Source organism: Myxocyprinus asiaticus, chromosome 47 (assembly GCF_019703515.2).
Source record: "Myxocyprinus asiaticus isolate MX2 ecotype Aquarium Trade chromosome 47, UBuf_Myxa_2, whole genome shotgun sequence".
Classification (NCBI taxonomy): domain Eukaryota; kingdom Metazoa; phylum Chordata; class Actinopteri; order Cypriniformes; family Catostomidae; genus Myxocyprinus; species Myxocyprinus asiaticus.
The window spans coordinates 13,395,508-13,419,661 of NC_059390.1; the positions used below are offsets into that span (position 1 = coordinate 13,395,508).

At 38.4% G+C, this 24,154-nt stretch overlaps 1 protein-coding gene across 1 annotated transcript; it reads left to right on the forward strand.

Annotated features, from left to right (window-relative positions):
- The first annotated feature begins 5,906 nt into the window (after positions 1 to 5,906).
- On the forward strand, positions 5,907 to 23,936 carry nuak1a (NUAK family, SNF1-like kinase, 1a). The gene is made up of 7 exons (XM_051691434.1): positions 5,907 to 6,575; positions 13,386 to 13,506; positions 15,952 to 16,103; positions 19,080 to 19,145; positions 19,247 to 19,366; positions 20,752 to 20,884; positions 21,045 to 23,936. The coding sequence occupies exons 1-7, from the start codon at positions 6,327 to 6,329 to the stop codon at positions 22,082 to 22,084; spliced, it is 1,881 nt and encodes a 626-aa protein (XP_051547394.1). The 5' UTR covers positions 5,907 to 6,326; the 3' UTR covers positions 22,085 to 23,936.
- Positions 23,937 to 24,154: the final 218 nt, after the last annotated feature.

The window sequence follows — 24,154 nt, forward strand, 5'->3', positions numbered from 1 at the left end:
GTGCGTGTGTATTTTGCAAAGCACACTGGCTCCTCTGGATGTCAGACCACACACACTTCAGCCAGTCTGTTTAATTCAGTGATTCAAAGGTATGTGGGTCAGAGGGCAAAGCACAATATCTTTTAAAGGTCCACTCAGTAATTTTTTCCCATTAAAAAAGTTTTAATGAATTGTAATTGCCATATATGTTCGAACCGGAAACTAATTCTGAAGAAGAAGAAGAAGAGCGAATTGTACAGGTTCGACTACAAGTCAGTGTATCACAATGGTAATGTATTTTATGTATCGCTGTCTACAACGTTAGAAATTTAAGTTATGTAATGTAATAGATAACATGGTCCTTCGGCTTGACTACGTTATCAAACAGCTAAAAATGTGTTGCTAATGTTAGACAAACCTTGTTCCCATTCGCCACCTCTAACAAGTTAGCTACCTTGTAAAGATAAACATCCAGAAGTGCCGTTAGGAAGAAACGCTTTGAACACCATAGTTCATCATAACTAACATCATTATATACAATATGTATATGTTTTGAGTAACGTTTGCCTTAATTTACTTTGTCAACATACCCAAGCCATATAAAATTTCCTGTCAGCATTTTACATGAATCATAATGTAACTTGGCATGCTAATGTTGGCTAACTTTATCTAGCACACTGCAGATTTGTTGTTGGACACAGTCAACAGATAAAACACAAGAAAAAGAAACTTAACCAACATGTTGGCTCGTACTCGCTGTTTCCCCAGCATAAATTGATGGAACCGTGTTAGGCTTCAATATAAGTTTAGTGGCAAAACCCATCTGTTTTTGGGTAAAATTTTCAAAACAGTTCTCTGGAAAATGACTACTGCAAACCCGAGTTTTCTCTGGAAGTTTTGCTGGGACATTACGATTTTTCCAAATAAACTGCACCCATTTTTCTCTGATTTTCAGATCCTTTGGTAATACATGAAGGCTCACCATTTGTCCTTTTGCAACTTTGCATCCGGAAACAGAACATCTCTTGCAAAATACCGATACGTAGCTACACCTGGCTTCTCCTGATACCCCTTGCTTCACCGTAGTGTATGCTATTGATATGGAAAGCCACACCCCGCAAGTTGACAGGATTGGTTCCTTTGGTTTGTGACGTATGAAACCCTGGCTGTCTGAATCCATGTTTTTGAGACTGTCTTTGGTAGACTGCAGTTCCTAGGCGAAAATGCTCAGCCATGGCGTTGACTGCTGATTTCACTCATGGTATGTCTTCTAGCATATAAAAAACACCATATGGACAAGTTTAAAAACTTGATTTTCACTGGAGGGGGTCTTTAAATGTTGTCTCAGACACTTAGATTCCAGCTGTATTTACTTCGACTAAACTATGAAATTGCTACACACAGTGTTCAATTGCATTCTTATTGTGCACATAGTTGACATATTTGGGTTTACACTGTTCCTCATCTGTCTAATTCTACTGAGCTTTAATGTGTCTTAACTTTTACATATTCATCTCTAACAGTAAACATACAACATGTCATAGATAATAGTTTGTATGTGCCATATACAATCTCATACTAGAACTGTACAGTAGCAACTGTGTGTATGTATATATATACTGTATATATATATATATTTGACTGACCATAGATTACATTCACATTCATAGTACATTCATAGTACTGTCACAAAATAGAAATAATATGCTTAAGGCTGATATATTAGGTATTATATTATTTATATTAGTTAATATGCAGCTCTTCGAGTGGATGGCGTCATGTCAAATAAACAAAGTGATGCATCTCCAGGGTGTTTGACATCACCAGAATACTTCTTATGACAACACAAACCCAAAAGAAATTGCTCTGAAATATTACAAATTCACACCATTTACTAGTGTTGGTCCTTTAGCAAACATGTACAAAACAACAACAAAAAAACAAGTTGAAATTTACAGGTAAACCTCCCTTTACTCACACAAATCAGTTTAGACTACACTGAACTCTAGCTGAAACCAGTCTAGACTGGCAGAAAGGAAAAGTCAAGGGAAACTCTAGAACGACAATGGCAATTGCTAAAGTGTGTATCATGCCATGGGCAAGAGAGTAAATTACAGTACATTTAGCAACAATGACTGTCCTCTTCCTGTACGCCTCAAGAAATATGAAACGCAGTTATGACTGTTGTTGTATGAACTAATGAACCCAAAGACTTCTAAAGATCAAATCAGGACCTTTTTTGCATTAACATGCACATTAATGGAATCTAAATTTATGAAACAGTGCTCTTGCTGTTAACATAAATGTGCTAAACATGATCAAGTTCTTCAGTGGTGAACTTTTTTTGTACAATCACAACATGTATGTCAGTGGGGGGCAAGGAATTGTTCTCATCTATATTCCTATTCTATTCATTCATGCATCTATGTACAGTCAAAGCAAATCTTGCATGCTAGCAATGTTGCCACTGGCTCTCTGACTTTAACTGCTTGTGAGTTCCAGCATGCTCAGCTCTCAGATTGACTGTGGTGGTTGACATATGCCGAGCCATCAGCCATCTCTTCAGATCTAAGGAGCTGTCCGTCAAAACATAGCCCAGTATGTTATAGGACAGCGATCCACTGCTGTGGCAGAGTAAACAAACACTATGTATGCAATTTCCTAAAAAGTCTCTAAACATGTAAGAAGCCACATCTGGATCTCAAAGCTCTTTTTAGCCTTGATATTTTTTCTTTGATTAGCACTATCAGTATTTTTTATCATAATGACACTGAGCAGAAATTTTGTATATCATAAAAAATTATTTTCTTTGTCCCATGGCCCCCTCTAGAGACAAATCAGAGGTTTCAGACAGTTTTCTGTAAATATGTTGCCATGTATAGAATATAATACTACTGTAGATACGGCTTACTGAGCAGTATATACTGTATTCTGGCTCCGATATGACTAAAAACTGTTGAAACAGTACACAATATGCAACTATGAAGGTTTTAAAAAGTAGTATGCAATATTGCTGTTACATGACCTCATCATATTGCATGTTTAATTCTGGGAGAACTGTCCAGTTACACAGAATGGTTATTTTGCATTTTTAATCCAATTTTGTGTAAAAATATCTCCGATCAAAAAAAGCAGTCCCATCAAAACACTGGAAATCTGCTGGATATAAAAGCTCAAGTCGGGCACATTGCATTTTAGCAATCAGCACAAAGCACATAGTGCTTTGTTTCATACTGTACAGTACATTTTGGCAAATAGGTAATCCGGATATTCTATTCATACAGATAATGTGCATAGCCTACTATACACAGTATACATACTGTGGACTGCAGAAATAGTATGAGTAGTATGGTAGTATGCTATTCCGAACATAGCCTATTTCTGTGCCACTTTAATTCCTCCATATGATGGCAGTACATCCCAATGTTCCCAGTATGCCTTTTCATCAGAGCTTAGCAAATGTAGTGCTACAGCTAGAAGGCGTTGCTTAGCCATATTTTGCAACATGTTTGTGCAATGTTTGCTTGTTGTCCTGAGAGCATGACCAGTGTTAAGGATCACAACACAAACAATAACAAACAGTAGACTGCAGAGGAAAAGGAACCAGACGTGGGTATGGTGGGGGGGGGGGGGGGGATGGATATGATGCCATGGTTTGTGGGTTTTAGGGAATATAAACCAGACGTGTATCTTAAAGGAATAGTTCCCCAAAAATAAAAACTCTCATGATTTACTCACCCTCATGCCATCCCACACTGTAAAACATGATAGCTCCATTAAGTTATGTTAACTTATTTCTTATCTTTAACTCCAATTGTCATGACAAGTTTTGGATATTGAACTCAAGTTTATAAGTTTTCAAAAAATTAAACTTAAAGTAATCCATTGCCTTGACTACTTGTGAGTTTTGTCTGTGTTTTCAATGTTCATTTAACTCATGTCTGTAAGTTATCAGCTGAAGAAGGGGGAGGGGGAGGAGGGGTGATACTGAGCGGGAAATACAGAGAAGTTGCCACCTTTTGAGTGAGCTGGAGTAGTTGAATTTCTGTTGAGTAACACAAAGGTGGCGAGGTGGTGAGTTTGTATTTTTTTAATTTGTGTTGATAAAATGTAATAACGTTGCCACTTTCTTGCGTGTTGAAAAGTTCAGCACATTGACCGTGCTCTGCGAATGTGACTGCACCAGTTCTGTAAAACATTGGAGAAACCTGGATATTATTTTGATGAAATGGATGTTTTTACAACCAGTCTTTAGAACATTGTTCTTGTTAAAATACATTTAATATTTTTGAGCAGAAAGTTTTTTTTAAAATTATTAGTCAAGATGAGAAATCAGTTTAAGAAACAAATTAAAAACATTAGTGCTCTTAACTTAAAATGGCAATTGATATGAATATAGTCATTATCTTAGTTATCAAGTTATCTTAACTTGAAAGTGTGAGTTGAAACACAGGTTATCTTCAAGTTGAGTTTACTCATGTTTTTAAGGCAGCAGGTGAACTTTTGTTTCTAAGTTTAACCAACTTGAAATGTTTTACAGTGCAGATGTGTATGACTTCTTTCTTCTGTTGAACACACACAAATATTTTTAGAAAAAATATTTCAGCTCTGTTGGTCCATTCAGTGAAAGTGAATGGTTGCCAGAATTTTGAAGCTACAAAAAGCACATAAAGATAGTATGAAAGTAATTTATTCGACTCTAGTGGTTAAAGCCGTCTTCTGAAGTGATATCTTAGGTGTGGGTGAGAAACAGATACATATTTAATTACTTTTTTTTTTTTTTACTATAAATTCTCCTTCCTGCCCAGTAGGTGGTGATATGCACAAAGAATATGAATTGCCAAAAGCAAAAGAAGAACGTAAATGCAAGTGAAAGTGGACATTTATAGTAAAAAAGGACTTTAATATGTATCTATTTCTCACCCACACCTATCATATCGCTTCTGAAGATATAGATTTAACTACAGGAGTCGTATGCATTAATTTACTGTTGCCTTTATGTGCTTTTTTAAGCTTAAAAGTTCTGACCACCACTCACTTGCATTGTATGGACCTAAAGAGCATAGACATTTTTCTAAAAAACTTTGTTTGTATTCTGCAGAAGACACATCTGGGGTGTCATGAGGGTGAGAAAATGATAAGAGAATTTGTATTTTTGGGTGAAATATACCTTTAATGGAAAGCTCATAACAGCCTCCCCATTAGATTAAACTGAATCAATATGAGCATGATGCTTTCTAAGCAGAACTTAGTAGCTCTGCAGAAGAGTTTGGATAAGTTGACATCACACACACACACACACACACACACACACGAGAGAGAGAGAGAGAGAGAGAGAGAGAGAGAGAGAGAGAGAGAGAGAAAGAGATATTATTTTATTTTATACTGTGTTTTATTAAATTTGATTGTATTTTGCACACTATATTATTATGATTATTATGCTATTATTAATTTCACATTTAATTGATTTGTTAATTGATTTGATACTTTTTGCAATATCCTGTGTAAAATTATCATGCCAAAAAAAGTGCTTTGAAATGTAGTGAGTGAAAGCATTATTAATATTGCTCCTTTTTAGCCTAGTCGTATTTTTCCAACTTTATTTTATCCATATTGATTATTTTTGTTTCACTGTTGCATGTTACTTATTTCACCTGTGCCTTTGGTGAAATACTGTATATGCATGCTTAGGTCATGAAATTGTGCAGTTATTTGTCATGCCAAAAAAGCACACTAAATCGAAACATAACTGAGAGAGAAAGATGCAAGGGAAAGCACTGTCCATACCTAACAAAAATGCAATGAGAGAGAGAGAGAGAGAGAGAGAGAGAGAGAGAGAGAGTCGGCTTCATCCAGGCTGCATTCTTTACTCTGGAGAAAAGGGAAGAGGAGGGGAACAGCATCGCACCGGTAGTGGGACGGACATGTAAAGTATGGAGTCGGCTCGCACGTTTCTGAGCTGCCAGAGGCGAGAAGAGCGCATCCCGACACACGCGCATGATTATTGATGCGTCTCTCTCCATAGAATAGAACAGAGCGCAGATGTCCCGATGTGCGTTTTAACAGCTGGAGTTCTTTTTAACTTGACACGGCGTCTAAAGAACGCGGCGCTCCTACGCGAGACGCTGTAGAAACAGCGAGACGCGGCATAGCGGTCAAAGACGTCCGTCTTGCGGACGCAAAGACGCGTTCGGTGCAAACGGCCCCTTTGACGCACCGAATGCGAGGAATTACCCTCAAAATACAGACACGTTATTCCGCTTAAATAACGACCGGACAGTGAGTTCAGGATATTTGTGACTTTCTATTGTAGCTCGGCATTTCGAGGCGCGCAGTACTAAGAAACTATGGAAACGGTTTCCACGCACGCGGAATCGTCCCAGTTAGGGAATATCGGAGACGATCAAGGTGAGCCGCTACCGGTGGACTCTCCGTCCGGGGAGATGCTGGCCTCTCTCGGTGTGCGGAGAGGATCCAGCGTGAAGAAACATCATCACAAGCACAACCTGAAGCACCGCTACGAGCTGCTGGAGACGCTCGGAAGAGGCACATATGGAAAAGTGAAGAAAGCCATAGAGAGGCATACTGGACGAGTGGTGAGTTGACCCATCATGCATAACTCCTTATTTAAATGCAATGCATATAGTTAGACTTATTGAGCAATTCTAATCTTCAGTGTTGGAGTTTGTGTGGCTATGACTGATTGGTCAATCTACTATATTAAAACATTCCTTTGAAACATGGTGAAAGAGGATGCACCTCTAATGACCATCATTACATGCACAATTTCACAGGGCAAGTGGAGGCTTCCGTCCCTCAGTAACGTGTCAGCTAATCCAGGTCATCTATGCATGGTTAGAACAGGTCATAGGTTACAAAGCACAACAGGTATGTTCATGTCGCAATGAGATATCGATCTGGACCTTGCACTAGCCACCAGCAAGAAATGCATGACGAAAGAGATAAATTTGGAAAAAACTAGGATAAATCACTTCTGCTTTCATGCAACTAGGTCAGTGCACTAATCCCAAGACAGACCTGCATCTTGAGTGGTGCAGAAATGGACAGAGTGGGTCAAATCTGTGCCCTGATTTCAACAGCTGCTCGAGTGCAAGACACGCTCAGAGTCACATCTGTCCCCATAGAGCAGAGTCCAAAAACATGGTTACCCAATAAAGAAACCACTCATAAGAGCTACAACAAGACCAGCACAGGGCTTGACTAGACAGCATGGTGTGGTTGCCTGCTGTGTTAAAAAAAAAAAAAAAATGTCAGTGTTGATGGCCAACAGTAAATCTGAACAATACAGATAAACAGAAGTGTTTGTGTGGTGATGATTCTGGAAGCAGTAAGGAATGTTCCAGTTGTTTGGCATGTGAGAGCACAAGTAAAAACAACTCTTGAGTGTGTTCTTTGCCTCACAGGTCATACACATTTGTAATAGAGCTTCTGTCATTTTCTTTGTAAACTGTCTTTGCTGAGTCTCTGGGGGAGAATAAGAACTGGTAGACATTGTGGACAGGGACAGATGATAAAGTATATACATAAACTCAAACACACACACTCTAACACATTCAACAGAGCTGACAAATTCTGGAGTTGCAGTCCCGACTCAGTGAACACTGCTTTGTCTGAATGCATGGACTGTTGAATCCTCAAGAATGCATGACTTAATGCAGGGAAGAATTCATAACATTGTCTTGTGAATTAAACCTGAGGAATTATTCTTACATTGGTTCGCAAAAATGCCTCTTTGCATGTGCTCTTTTATATTACTGTATACAATCTTAGCTTAAACACTTTAGTGAATCAAACATACTTTTTTTAAATACAGAGGTATGTATACACATGTTAACTTAAATATAATGGTCTTTTTACTTTTAAACATTAATTTAAAAGGAGGGCTAAAAATGCCACCAAAAATGACACAAATTTCCCTAAAATTTTAAATGTCGGTCAAAAAATACATAAAAATAAAAATAATTTTATTGAATTCCTTATTTGTAGCATCTGATAAATTTGGTAATATTAACTTCTCTTCCTGTCTAGTTAGTTGATGTTGTGTTGTTACAATCTAATTGTTCAGAATTACAATTTATTATTATATTAAATAAATTGATTAAATTAAAGTGTTTGATATAGAAGGATAGCACACTGATTGTGTTATATGGTTAGAAAGACATACATGTATGCCCTCATGAAGGTGAAAATGCCCCTTAACATCAGAAGGCAAATATTGCCCCTTAAAGAAATAGTTTACCCAAAAATGTTTCTATCATCATTTACTCACCCTCATGTTGTTATGACCTTATTTCTTATGTGGAACAAAAAAGGAGATGTATTCACTTTCATTGTATGGGAAAATGATACAATGAAAGTGAATGGTGAATGAGGCTAGTATTCTACCTCATCTCCTTTTGTGTTCCATGGAAAAAATAAAGTCATATAGGTATGGATTGGAGCAACATGAGAGTAATGACAGAGTTTCCATTTTTGGCTAAACTATCCCTTTTTAAGGAGCATTCTTGGTTCAATACAAGTTAAGCTCAATCGACAGCATTTGTGTTGATTACCACAAAAATAATTCTGACTCGTCCCTCCTTTAAAAGAAGGAAAAAAAAAGTTTACAGTGAAACAATTACAATGGAAGATAATGGGACAAATTTGGAGGGTTTAAAGGCTGTATTGTATTGGTATTAGTGTATTATTTGAGCTGTAAAGTTGTCCAAATCATCATTTTTGCAGTTTAAATTAAATTACTGGGATTACAGGGGTTACAGAATTACGCCGTCATGTCAACAAAGTTGTAAAATTGGATATAACTTTATACAGAAAAGGTTAGTAAGTGATTTGATCACAATAAAAATCATGATAACACCCATTTGGTTAATGTCTTGTGGCTATGGATTGGCTCCATTCACTTCCACTGTAAGTGCCTCACTGTAACCAGATATTTGTTTTTCTAAAGTAAAGGAGGGACAAATCAAAATTAATTTTTGTGGTAACCAAGATTATGCCACAAATGCTGTTGATTGAACTTAACTTGAATTAAACCAGAAATATTCCTTTAATAAATTAATTTCTAGCACTGCATGTGACTGTATTTTCATTGCAGTGGATTTTCTGTGACACATTTTTTCCAAAACTGTTCCACGTGAGTGCTCCGGTGAGTAAAGGTGCTCCCTAATCCCTTAAACAGTGGACAGGTAAAACAACACAGCTGTTGTGAGAGCCTCAGACAATGAGCTGGTCTATGTCTGTGAGACAATGAGAAGGCTTCAGTTTAACCAGAGGTTGGAGAAGAGCAAAGCCAACAGCCAGCTGGCATAGGCATCAAACACAGGTTAGCTTAATGATCTGTAGCCATGGGCTGGTGGTAACAATACCTCTCAGCTGTGTGGGTACTGAGTGCTTTCTTCAGCGAGGTTAAGGGATCACCTGCCTTCCTGTCTGCTGCAATGCAATTTTAATGAGTTTATTCTTTTACCGTAATTAGGGTTAGAGAAGACAAGACACTATCCCAAATTGAGGTCTTAAAGTGCTCTTAAACACAGCAGGCAGGCAGGCAGGCACGCACACACACAACCACACACACAAACTCTCATACTTTCTTTCACTTTGTTTTACAATCTATTTAAAAACCATCCATCATGGTAGTGACAAACTCCAGAGTGTAACTACAGTTATCATATCCAGAGCAGCAATTTAAACACCTCTGTTTTTATCACAAGCTCTGTGCGATGGAGAGGGTTACATAAATCACCGTTAAGCCTGTTACAAGCATGTACTGCATATGTCATAAGATTGTACGTTCCCAAATATTCAGACATAATCTGGGGGAAAAACAACTTCCCAAAACAATACATTGTATGCACACCCTGGTTGAACGTGGTCATTTTGCCCCTAAAAGGCTTGGGGTGGTAGATCGGTGCCTTAAACAACACTGGTTGGACGGGAAGTCAGCTCCGTCAGCACCACTTCCCCTTCTGTGTGCTTTATGAGTCATTGAAGGAACATGGACCACACACTTCCTGTAACTTTAATCCCCTCTTTATGACCAATACAGCAGACATATGCCAGACTGCACTGTAAAAAATTAAAAGTTGAGTAAACTTAAAGTAACCAGCTTCAAAGCATTTTTGAGTTTACTCAACATCATGCAAATTAGTTTTACCAACTTAACAATTCCAGTTGGATCTCAAATTCCATGAACTTAAAACAATAAGTTCAGCGAACTCAAAAATATCAATGATCATTAAGTTCAATAAACTTAAATTTTTAAGTACAGCTGTCCATAATTTTCAATATTATTGAAAACAATATAATATATGTATATATATTTTTTAAGTAGATCTATATTTTAACATAAGATCATGTATCAGCCCTACCAAAAGACCAAATAGTTGGGCTAGCTTAAATGGTGGTGTAGGTTGCAAGTACTTCAAATTTTTAGAAGTTCAATCAACTGCATAAATAAAGATACTTCATCAAAGCGAACACAAATTACCTTGATGGTGACTTTAAACAAACTTTTTACAAAAAACACATAAAGATCAAAAACATCTATTAATTCAAATCAGATTATTTACAAATGTTTTAAGTCATAAGTTGGCATGCTTTGACCAAACACACTTAAATAAATTCAAGAGCAGGGGATTGTGGGTAGTGTCTTCAGCCACAGTGCTTCACCAGTGGGCATGCTCAGTAGCAGACGCAACAATGTGAAGTTCATAGTGCTCAGCCTTACAAGGTTCCCTCAGATTTTGACCCATGAATTTTCAAGACCTTTCCATGACTTTAACAAATGGATAACATCATTAAAGGAGTTGAAATCTAAGATTTAAATTCCCACATATTTCCTGATTTTCTGTGGTAGAGCCTGGCTTTATAGACTTACAACAGTGAAATTTAAACTTCCATTTCACAGAGGTGCACAATGTTTCAAATAGGGGTGTGTTGGAGGGTCAGTGATCAAACTGATCATGCTCAAAAGCCTGTATGTTCTACCTTCACCACCAGACTTGATATTGTATGTGCTCACTGTTTAAAAATGTAAGTTTCTCTGATTTAAATGGCATAAAAGTTGACTTAATTGATTGTTTTAAGTAAACGTACTTTTTTCAATATTATATAGTTCAATCAACTTTTAAAATTGAGCTTGTCTGACAAAATTGAAGTTAGATTTTTTACAGTGTGAAGATGAACAAAACGGAAATATTTTCAGCATCCTTAAGCACACATACATAGGATCAGACTTTAAAAATCAAGTTAAATACAATAGGACTGCAAAATTAATTAACTGAATAAATAAGTTAATTGCCAGAATTAACTAATCGTGAACATTTTACATGTACAACATGTTTTTGTGGTTGAGCATTGTAACCAATTAGGCATGTCTGTTGTTTGCTTTCTGGTTTTTTTATGCTGTTAACGGAATGGTTTAAAATTAAAATGACCTCATCATTAACACACCCTCAGGCCATCCCAGATGTGAATGACTTTCTTCTGTTGAACACGAACAAAGATTTTTAGAAGAATATCTCAGCTCTGTTGGTTCATTCAATGCAAATGAATAAAGCACATAAAGGCAGCGTAAAAGTAATCCATATGACTCCAGTAGTTTAATCTCCCAGCAGGAGTTCTTTAATGCGCACTGTAATTAAAATAAATCTTACCTCACACTTCACAGCAGATGCACTGGAGGACAGATTAAATCACAGCTGGTGCACTGAAGGTCAGATTATATATGATCAAACATATAATGTTGTTTTTAGATGTTTATAATGATTGATTATGATGAACAGATGCGATCACGAATGCACTTGCTGGCAATGCACGCCACCATATTTTTATTGCAAAGCAAGATGGGATTCTGAGTTTGTATCGTCATAGAAGCATACAAAAGGAGGAGCATAGAAGGTTCTAAACACCTAGCCCTTCCACTCTCCCAGCCCCGGAAGTGGTTGTGAGGGATGGAATGGGAGAAGTTTCGAGTGGACTGACTAGTTTGTATATTCTTTGATGTCAGAATACATGGCCACAGCGCTGAATCTAAAAGTCCCTTTTCTTTTTTTTTTTTAACTATAAATCTCCATTTTCAATTTCCATACTCATCTTCTTTTGTTTTTTGGCAATTCATATTCTTCATACATATTGCCACCTACTGGTCGGGGCTGGTCAAAGGTGGATATTTATAATAAAAAAAGGACTGAAATATTGATTGCTTCTTAAGTCATGGATTTAACCACTTCCAGACATGGAAGTAAACCAGTCGAATGGATTACGTTTTTGCTGCCTTTATATGCATACACATCTGGGATGGCATGAGGGTGAATAAATGAGAGAATTTTCATTTTTGGCTGAACTATATCTTTAAGAGAGCCATTTATGTAAAATAATTCATGAACAGTTCTCAGCTTGTTTTGGATGTGTACCTACATACTGTATACCAAAAAAGCATTTTAATGTAAATTCTATTTATCTAAATAAATTATTTATTGTGATATTGTAATTGCAATTGTGATTTTTGTCATGATCATGCAGCCCTAAATGCAATTTCATTAGAAGTAAAACAATTTTATCCACTAAGTAACAGCATGCTTAAATTCAGGACATTGAGATCGGGTAGTGAGCATTGGTTCTGCCCTGTGATAGAGCTTGTTTGGGAATTTGAAAATGGGACATTTAAAAATAACTCCTATGATGTGCCTCCTCCCGAGAAAGCCATTCACCTTTACAGAAACCCAGTTTTGCTCAAGGTTAGAGGCACTCACTGAGAATCTAGACCATCATCTCCCTTAACTAAACAAGAAAAAACCCTGAAAAATCTCCAACTTTCAAAGGAAAATATTCCTGAAATTAGAGTATTCCGATGCTTTCTTCTATATGATGTATGCTGTGTTCTTTTAAATGATTATATACATACAGTTCATACAAAAAGTAAGTGAACCCTTTGGATTTACCTGGATTTCTGCATTAATTGGTCATACACAGTCTACTTAAACAGCACCTCCAATCCCGTGGTCTTTTCCAATCTGTAAACTTCTTGGCACCATGAGAGGGAGTTGGCTCTTCTGCTTTCTGTGATCTATGACCCAAACTCTGAGCCTGGACGCCCCTGAAAGACAAAGAGCTTTTTAACCTTTGACCCATGTACAGCCATCAATACTGCTCCATAAACCTGAGAAATTGAGCCACTGTGAAAGAACCAAGCATCCATCAATATTTTCTGCACATTCCAATTAACATAAAGTAGCCGCCAGAATGACAGTCATTACCATTATTTTGCAGAACAAATAGTGTGCTACACCCTTTAGGTATTATGCAAGTACAAATGAGTAAGAAATGCGAGGTATAGGGCAAATGGGTTTCAAATAGTTGATTTTAATGTGTGTATTGTTTTTCAGGTGGCGATTAAATCCATCCGTAAGGAAAAGATTAAAGATGAACAGGACATGGTGCACATCCGTAGAGAGATCGAGATCATGTCTTCCCTCCGTCATCCACACATCATCTCTATATATGAAGGTAGGCCTGTACATGCTTGTGCTGACTCATAGTAATTGTTCTCCACTCCTTGTCTTTTTTGAGAATTCAATGACACTTTAAACACTTTTCACAGTCATTGAAAAAGCAGCATTGCACCCCCTTCTTCTTTCACTGGGATAAAATGACTCCACCTCATCTATTCAAAACTCAGCCCAGTTTGGATCTATGCTGTCTTTACAGATCAGAAGTCTTCAAAGCCATTTACTTTGATTCTCAGCATGAATAAGATCCACACCCTTTACTGCCAAATGTGGTGTTTCTCAACTGCCAGTCATCAGTGATAGACCCGTTTCCAGATCAGCTCCCTTCACGTTTGATTTATAAGTTGTTGACATGAAATACTTTTGGGAAGGTGACATGTCCTTTGCTGTAACATTCTATACTCCATAGCATTTTGCGATTTGTAGTTTTATCATTAACAAACATGCAGTTTAATGACCTCACATCATTTAAGGAATAATTATACTTTGAAAAATTGATTCACACACTGCAGGACAATTTAAAAACTTGTTATAAAAACTAAAATGAAAAAAAGATTTAAAGGTGCACTCAGTAATTTTTGGAAGTAGAGCTTACACTGACACCTAGTGACCTGGATGCTGCATCATTCGAACATAGTCATTTTCAGTTACCAATGCTATTGTAGAAATTCACTATGCACAGTAAACCAGGATTAATTTAATCCATGAATGAAAGTGTCCAATAACAGGGCTGTTACTGAGATTAAGCGAGTAGTATTTAGCTTGTCATGTGATGCTAACATAGCTGCCCCCATGAGGCGCCCTTGCTCCATGTAGAATAAAAGAGCTTTTGCAAGGTTACTGAACTCTTCATCTCACATGAGTGGTCATGATTTTATATAAAAGTTTCAAAATTACTATTCATTTCTTTAGAAGTAAAACTTTTAAAAAGGGGGGGAAAAAATTACTGAGTGCACCTTTAAAAACTAGTGAAGGTAAAAAGGTGTTTCAAAAATGATGATTTGTTATAGCATCTAAGATTTACACTTTGCCTTATACATTCATATAGATTTTAACCTAAAATCTTTATTTTGATAAAAAAAAAAGTCCATAGACATTTTATGCGCCAACTACCCTTATGTGATTTGACTGCAACCCTGATAGCCCAAGGGTGCGGATGTTGATCAGGCAACAACCTTGTTGGGAGTATCAACCTTCTAATAGAGATAAAACAGATGCTTGGAGCCATTACAGTCCTACAGCAATCTGCATGTTTGAAAAGTTCCAAGCATGTAGCTGTGCCTTGCTAGAATGTTAATCAAAAACACATTAAATTAGACTCCAAGCACAGCACATCATGAGCAGGATTCTCAAAACAAAGACTTGACAAAGCAGCTTTATCTCCGCGTTGACAGAGGGAGACACTATGGCTGTGGACTCATGCCACGCTCACAGCTAGGGGTGATTAATACTGACCCTGGACCAGTCTGAGAGTTGGTGCTGAAACCGAGTGCACTCAGTCTCTTGTGTCTAATACGGATTAGTTGAGAGAGGTAATTACTCAGTGGTGGAAGGAACTGGCCTTGAAGGTGAACTTCTCCCATTTCTGAGGGCCATGTGGAGAGCTATTCCAATGACTGAAGCGATGAGCAAACTCTATAGCTTAAGATATAGTTAATACAGAGTTAAGAGTCATGACCCAGACAATCACAACAGATACTCGGGTGTGTAAATACACGTTGTTGAAAGTGACGCCAAGCTTAAGGAAATCCACCTGATCTGTGGGAATCTTTATTGCTCCACTGACCGGCGGCATGGCAACCAGCCTCTGGGCAGTAAACAATAAAGGATCCCTGTGAGATGCTCATGCTGTGTCAGCAGAAGGTGGAAGTGTTGAATGGAGGATCTGAATGGAGCAACAGCTGAAAATAATACAAAGATTTGCTGATGTCCTACTCTTTCCATTGAGATTTGCTAGATAAACATGATAGCTCTTAACGTAAGAGTTACTACTGAGAATACTGGTCTGTGTTGTGCATTTTCCAAAACACTTACCCTTTTTCTTGGAACAAGAATGTTTACGCCACCATCCCTAGTCACATACTCACATAATTTCTCTCTTCCTCTTTGCACTCAACACATGTTAACACTTGGGTCTCACTAGCAATGACAGCTCCTAATCAACATGACCCTGACTAAATTTGACTTGACCTAATATTTGTCTGCTACATTCTGGTAATGCCCCAATGAGAGCCTGAGCGAAACAGTTAAGTCAATGACAGAGCTATAGCTAGTGAGACATACATAATGGAAATTTGCTATTTTCACTTTCCATGTGCCCTACCTTTAAAACATATCCAGACATTTTATAATAGTCAGAAGAGATCTGACAGCAAAGAGTGCTATGATGTTGAGTATTCTAACCAATTACTTATTGTCTCTCTCTTTCTTCATCCATTCACAGTCTTTGAAAATAAAGATAAGATAGTGATCGTAATGGAATATGCCAGTAAGGGTGAGCTGTACGATTACATCAGCGAGCGCCGCAGACTCAGCGAGAGAGAGACGAGACACTTCTTCAGGCAGATCGTCTCGGCTGTCCATTACTGCCACAAGGTGAGAGTCTACAAACATCACATCCAAAGCAATAGGGTGCAAAGACCTCATATCAATAGAAAGATGAAACACTCAGATGTTAATGTAAAGAAGATTTTTAAATTTTTGTGTATGTCCCTTTTGAAATTTTTTTTTTTTAAACTAGCCTAAACTGATTTGCTGGTCTTAGCGGATCTTCCATCCTGGTTAAGATGGTCTGTTGTCTGGTTTTAGAGGGATTTTAGGCATTTTAAGCTGGGAGGCCAGCTTGCCCACCATGTAACCCAGCTGAGCACCAGCTTGGCCAGGCTAGAAGACCATCTTAAACCAGCTTAGGCTAGTTTGAGCTGTTTTTATTTTGTTTGTTTTTTTAGCAAGGCTTTGATCCTTTTTGAGAACTTTAGAGCAACATATATTTGGACAAAGTACATACTAACTATATGACAGAGTAGATTTTCGGTAACACTTTACAATAAGGTTCCATTTGTTAACATAAGTTAATGCATTAGGTGTCATGACAAACAATTAACAATATATTTGTTACATCATTTATTAATCTTTGCTAATGTTAGTTAATAAAAATACAATTATTCATTGTTAGTTCATGTTAGATCATAGTGCATTAACTAATGTTAACTAATACAACCTTTGATTTTAAATATGTGTATGAATGTAACATTAACTAAGATTAATAAATGCTTAATAAGTATTGATCATTGTTAATTCATGTTAACTAATGTTGTTAACTGATGTTATCAAATGGAACCTTATTGTAAAGTGTTACCGATTTTTCAAACAAGGTTCAATTCTAAATGTGCAGAAAAATGGAGACTTTGGGATTTGGGGAGCTGAAGATAAGGGTTTTTCACACTTGAAATTGTTAAAACAGGGCCACTGTTAATGCTGGGTAAACGGAAGCCTAGGTTATTCTGTTTTGTGTTTCACACTCTTTCACCCATACTTTACCCTGGGTTAATAATTAATCCTGGGTTTTCATGTTCCAAGGTTTCACACTGTACATTTGGAAACCCTGGGTTAATGTTCCCCAGGTATCATAACCCTGGGTTAAAAGCAGGGCTAACGCCCTTTCAAAATTATAAGTGTGAAATGTTGCTTTACCCGGCAAAATGTCGATGACCTGGGGTTAAGCCCAGTGTGAAAAGCCCTATACATTGTTTTTGCATTATTCCTGCTGAAAAGACTAGCAAACCAGCTATGTTTTACTGATGAACAGGATGGCAATGCTGGTCCACCTGCTAGACCTGCACCAAACCAGCATGAACCAGCTTGGACCACATGCAAATTCATTAATTCATCCCCTTTTCTCCCCAATTTGGCATGCCCAATTCTCAATGCACTCTAAATCCTCGTGGTGGTGTAGTGACTCGCCTCAATCCGGGTGGCGGAGGATGAATCTCAGTTGCCTCCGTGTCTGAGACAGTCAGTCAGCACATCTTATCACGTGGCTTGTTGAGCACTTTACCGTGGAGACCTAGCACGAGTGGAGGCTCACGCTATTCTCTGCGGCATCCACGCACAACTCACCATGCACCCCACCGAGAACGAGAACCACATTATAGCAACCACGAGGAGGTTAACCCAGCATGACTCTACCCACCCGAGCAACCGGGCCAATTGGTTGCTTAAGAAGCCTGACTGGAGTCACTCAGCACACCCTGGATTCGAACTTGTGACTCTAGGTGTGGTAGTCAGCATCTTTACTTGCTGTGCTACCCAGACCCCTCCGAAAATGAAGCCCTCTTAAAGTAAACAACTGAAATCTGTGCAAACTACACATTAATTGCACATGAACAGAGCTCTCTGTGAAGTAAATAAGATGATTAATGACCAGAGGACTTGCCATGATATGAGGGAGATAAACTACATTTCCAAGAATGTCTTGATATTAAAGGTTTTGGAGCAAGGGAGCAGCTGTGTTCTTCTGTCTCATTGCCAAACTCCTCCCCATCTCACATTTTCCCAGTTTCCAAACATGATACTTCAAATTGACAGATCACATTGATCCAACCCTGGCTAATTTAATTGTTTTCTCTTTTATTTCACATTTAAGATCTTTTATGCAACAAGAACATATTTTTATAGTTTTACAGAGATTAAGTGTAGGATTATAGCAGGAGATGCTGTTTCTTGATCAGCACAATAGGTCAGCCTGTACCCGGAGCCGTGTCAGCTGGAAAGCTGGAAGTCCTGGGAGAATTCAGGGTGGGCTTGACCTTTGTTTCTATACAGCTGTGCTGATGATGTCATCACCTCAGCCGAGGGATTCCAACCCCGCTCTTCAGATCAAGGCAGGCCAAGAGGTCACCATGGCAACATTTGAGGAGATACAGTACAGAGATCAGGCCATATGACAGATGGGTTCTGACACCGCATGAAGGGGAATGTGCTTTTTGCATTTTCTTTCCTTTTGAGGGGCGTATGTCACGGATGCTAATCAATAAGAGGACACTTAGATTTTGTTATGTGCTTTACCCTTGTTGTTAATTTTGTATAGTGTTTTGCACATTGATTATTAAAGAATATTAAAGATATATTAAAGAGTCTTAATACAGGACATCAGATGACAAAACAATGGGGCAACCATGTATCATAACAGCCCTGCTAAAAAATTAGGCTGTGTTGTGGAACATGGTTGCTTGTTTAAACTAGTCATTAATTGATACAGTTACCAGTTGGTCATTCCAGCTTAAGTTGGTAAATATTTTTTTCAAAACATGTTGCGTGGTCGATCAGTCAATGACCAGCTTGAACCAACTAATGACCAGCTTGGATCAACTAATAACAAGTTTAGACCAGCTTTTGACCATCTTAGACCAGTAAGAAACCAGCAACCATGTTCCAAGCTGGACTTTCCAGGAGGAATAAGAGCAGTTCACCATTATTTCATTAGTGCATGAAGGGGTGGTTATGTAATGCCTAACAGAGTGAAGTCGATCTAAAAGATCTTAAAATAATGGTTCTGAAATTTTTTTACAGAACGGAGTAGTACACAGAGATCTCAAGCTAGAAAACATTCTCCTGGATGACAATGGTAACATCAAGGTAAATTATACCATTCCTCCAATGATCATTTTAGATTTCTGTAAAACACCTCAAAATGTTGGCCTGTTCTGATTCTATGTTTTTTTTTTTTCTATGTCTAGATAGCCGATTTTGGTTTGTCCAACCTCTACCACAAGGACAAACTTCTTCAAACATTCTGTGGAAGCCCACTGTACGCCTCTCCAGAGATTGTAAATGGAAGACCGTATCGAGGTCCAGAGGTAAATAAAATTGAGTTTGAGCTAATAATCTGTTATGCGATCCCAGCAGACATCATCATTTCTAGCCATTTTAAAGGCTTTAAAATATCTTCAATTTTAAGCTCTTAAAATGTGGGCTGGGGATCACAATCCCAGAAATCCTGTCTCAAAAGGTAACAAATGACAGAATATAGATAACAGATAACAAATAGACAAAAAGTATTTCCACTGATTTTTGAGCAAGGTGAGACCCCCCACCCTGATTCTACTTCCCAAATGAGCCCAATACACTCCACATTCAGTCACTCCCTACACATCATTTTACAGTGCACAGTCAGCCAGCATACCAACATCCTCAACAATACTATGAGAAACAATAGACTCAAGGAATGAGGACTAATCTCCAAACTATTTTCAGAATTTTAAGCATTTTTCTAGCCCCTACATGATTAATATTCCGTCAACAAGTAGCCAAACACTAAGCCCGTCTGGAGCACAGGAATATCTCAAAATTCCCATACTTTTCCCGGTTTTACAGACCGACGTGATCACACACACAACTCTACAAGCTTCTGGACATTCAATCATATACACACAGACACAATGATCCCCCTGGTCCCTAAATCATCCTTACATAACTGCACCCCCCAATCCATGGGAAAGGCAGCATTCTCCCTCTTGCTGGTCAGAGATCAGTGGAACAGGGCCAACAATCATAGAGCTTCTCACATCTCCTCACGGTCAGGCAGGTCTGGAGTTTGGGGAGTGGACATTTCCTGTGCTGTAATCAGCCATTGTTTCCCTTGATACCTCCTCATTCCTGACCAGCACCCCTGGCTAATCAGTAGAAGTGTAGTAGGGATCAGACCAGGTCAAGGAGGAGAAATTATTCAACAATGAGCAGGAATTGTGAGTGGAGTTATTCAAGCAGATATATGTTAGATTAGCTATTGTTCTCATACTTTGTAGGTGGCTTGATTAAATGTTCATAAATATAGGTGGAGTTAACTTTATGGCTCAGACAGGAAAATAAAATAGCACAACCTTTTAATCTTTTGCTGAATGATGACCATTGGTCTTATTGGCACGCGTTTGACTTGTACAAAGAAGACCAGCCTTTGAAGCTTTTAAATACACTCAAAACTAGTTACAGTGCTCACTAGGCACCACTTTATTGATATTCCTAATACATTCTGGTTAGGGTTTGTTCTAAACCCCTAACTCTAAGTATTACGATTCTGCAATTGATTAAACCTGGACCGCTTATGGTATGTCATTCTATTAATGAAAATATAGTAAATCTGCTGATTGAAAATGGTTACAAAAACCAGTTCAAACTGGTGTTAGCTGTCAAATGTCTTTATCTCCCATTGGAGCAATTAAACAGTGTGGTGTTGTGTTCACAGGTTGACAGCTGGGCACTGGGTGTTCTCCTCTACACTCTTGTGTACGGAACAATGCCCTTTGATGGAGGAGATCACCACAGACTCATTCGCCAAATCAGCAGTGGAGAGTACAGGGAACCACCGCAGTCATCAGGTGTGTATGTCGTCTCTTATATACTGTGTATGTTTCATGTCAAACTTCCCATATATGCAAAGTTGTCACAGGGGGAAGATTGTGACTGTGCCTGGTTTAAGCCCTCATGTCTCCAAGACACAAGTATACTAACTAATTTTAAATCTCTCCATCTTTCCAGACGCTCGTGGTCTGATCCGCTGGATGTTGATGGTTAATCCAGAGCGTAGGGCCACAGTCGAGGACATCGCAAATCACTGGTGGGTGAACTGGGGATGGAAGACCAGCGTGTGTGACTGCCAAACCCAAAGGGAAAACAGTTCACCAATGCTGGCCCGCTTCATTGACTGGCAGAACCGCACTGAGGTCCAAACTGGCAAAGCCCAGCGCCCGGATTCTGGTAATAAAACTAATGTTACTAATATAGGCTTGACTCCAGCCTGGCGCCTGAGAAAGTCCATGAAGGAAAACGATGGAGGGATTTGGAGTGTTGCAGACGAGAAGCCTGGCCTCAAAAGACCAAAGAGTATCCTGAAGACTCGGGCGACCAGTGGAGACCAGCGGTCTCAGAGTTTGTGCGAGGTAGAGCTCAGACGGTCCATTTACTACCAAGACTCTGAGTGTGGTTCCAGTCCGGAGCGAGAAGACATGCTCGGTGGCTCGCCAGCAAAAATTGTCTCCATGTTACCTAAGAAAGGCATTCTAAAAAACAACCAGCAGCGCGAGTCAGGGTATTACTCCTCGCCAGAGCGCAGCAAGTCCTCTGAACTGCTAGGGGGAGCCACTGTGCAGCCTCCGTCAAACATCTCGCCCCCAAAACGGACTATAGGCAGGAAAGGTATTCTCAAGCGGAATGGAAAATATTCTACACAAAGTGCCACACCTGCTGTGGGACTCCATGGGGAGGTGCCGGTAGACTTGAGTCTCTCAAAAAGCCAAAGCAGACCCTCCAGCATCATCTATGAGGAGACTGGACTCTCCAGCAGGGGGTTGGACTGGCCACCCACCTCTCCAAAACCCAACATCCGGGGATCCCTCTCAGCAGAAGACTTGCTTCAGATGGCTGGGTACAGGGGCCTTCAAACCATTCCAGGCGACAAGGGCGCCTGCAGCCCTCCTGGTTCCCCTGGAGACAATGGCAGCTTTTCCTTGCTGGGCGATCTGGATGATGTCACCCAGGTATATCAGAAAGCCTTGGACATCAGTAGCAAGCTGAGCTAGACTTGGGCATAGATGATGCAACAAAGGCCAGGCATTGCTTCCATTGGCCACTCTGCATAATGATCATTTCATTGTATAGAAGGAGATTGTTAAATGGAGAGACAGGGGAGAGACTGGAAAAGTGAATTATTCTCAGCTTGTCCACCCATCATAGTGCTGCTGGGGAATGTTTACAGTTCGAGAAAGTAGGAAGTTTCAAGTGTCCATTCACCAACTCGTGTTGATGAGCAGTTCTCATGATATTCTCGTTTTAAACTCGACAATCGAGGGGGGAACAACGCAAGCACTTTAAGGCAGATGTTCTCTGTGATGCAGCACAAAATATACATGACAGCTGGGACTATGTTATTTAAATTATTTATTTGTCATTTACGTTGAGACAATTTGAAAATGCCAATGTCATTTTATAGTCACTTTTGGAAGAGCCGTTGTCATTTGAACATGTCATACATTATTAATAGGTCAGATAAAGGCAGTTACAACATCTGTATCATGTATAACCATTTTATAATACCAGTGATTTCAGAGAAATACATTCTCAAGAGATAACAAAATAATGTAGACGGTACCAAAAACCACACAAACCAAACATCATGATCCCAGAGTTTCTTTTTAACTTACTCTGCTGAGACAAAGAGCCGATCTAATGTTAACACATACTATCTGTTGTTTGATCATGAACAGTGAATCATATTTACATGAATGGTCAATGGCAAAGGTTGTATCAGTGTTATGACAGGTGAGCTTTTCAAACACTCTCCGTCTCTAAAGCGTGCACATATGGGCAATTATATGAGCTCCCTGAAGTGTGAACGTGTGGAAGAACAAGCTTTAACCTATGGTGTAATTTTGGCCCAGAAATAAACCATGTTTCAACAACTGATGAAACTACTGAGTTTCATTAACAACTGATACTAACAACTGAGGCCAAACTATTCTTTTTAAGAGGTGGGGAGTTAAAAGGCACATACAGAATATGAAAATAAAGCTTTAGAATTGTTTTTTTTTTTTTTTTTTTTTTTTCTAATAGGGAATCAAAAGGTCATGATAAGAACTGTAAAATCTTTAGGATGTATCAGATATTGTGCAATTGCTTTATTGTTTAACATGCATTGACAAGCTGAGATAAACTAAAGATACTATGCCATAATTTTAAATTTTTTTTTATTTTTTTTATGTTACATTATGTTGTGGTTGTGCCTCTAGTTTAATTGCTGACAGAGATTTTAGCTTAATTTCAAAAACATTGGCTTCATGGGGCATTATTACTGTGGGTTATGCGTTAACTATAATAGGCTAGCTTTAAACTTAAGTATGTGCTTAATATTAAAATCTGCAGTAATATGTAAAAGGCATTTCTGCCAAGCTAAGAATCAGTGTGGCTTTTATATGAAGTACCTTGTAACAAGTATATATATACAGTATATACACACAATTAACTGGAAAAAGAATGTGTTTGTCCTATAGGATATCTGTTATATAGACCATGGAGAAAACTTGACTGGATATGTTACTACATATTTAAATTTTGTTATTTAATATGTCTTGTATAATAAACTGTGCATTGTCGTGGCTATTTGTTAATCTGTTTTTGTTTGTGTGTGTGTTTTAACATTGATGTTACGATTGTCTTGATTTGTGCCTTCTTTGACATGAGACTGTCAATGTTATTCTCAGTTCAAACTATTTGCAGTATTGTGTAAGAGTTTTTTTTTTTTTTTTTTTTAAATAGGCATCAATGGCAAAGAAGTTTCTCTATATCGTTTGTTATGAACAGAGTTAGGTGGTGTATTAAACTGTGTTGGACGTGCTCAGTGCAAAACACGGTCACTTCTAATAAATGTCTCAATTTAAATGCCACCTGTGTGTTTGTGAGTTCATCACCACTAATTACATTATATGTAGAACACAGTATACTCATAAAAAATATAGTAAAGAAAATCTGTCATCCTAAAATCCAACTGTTCCTGCATCAGACAAAAAAAAACTTGACTCTACGGACAAATATAACCCTGAATCACATAGAGGATCTTTTGTGAATATGGAGTAGGCTGGGCTTGTATTGCGGTG

What these genes read in the sequence shown, in the direction of transcription:
- nuak1a (XM_051691434.1), top strand. Translation starts at nt 6,327, where the DNA reads ATGGAAACGGTTTCCACGCACGCGGAATCGTCCCAGTTAGGGAATATC. An exon ending in AGAGGCATACTGGACGAGTG is followed by an intron (nt 6,576 to 13,385) that starts GTGAGTTGACCC and finishes ATTGTTTTTCAG; the next exon opens with GTGGCGATTAAATCCATCCG. An exon ending in ATGACAATGGTAACATCAAG is followed by an intron (nt 19,146 to 19,246) that starts GTAAATTATACC and finishes TTCTATGTCTAG; the next exon opens with ATAGCCGATTTTGGTTTGTC.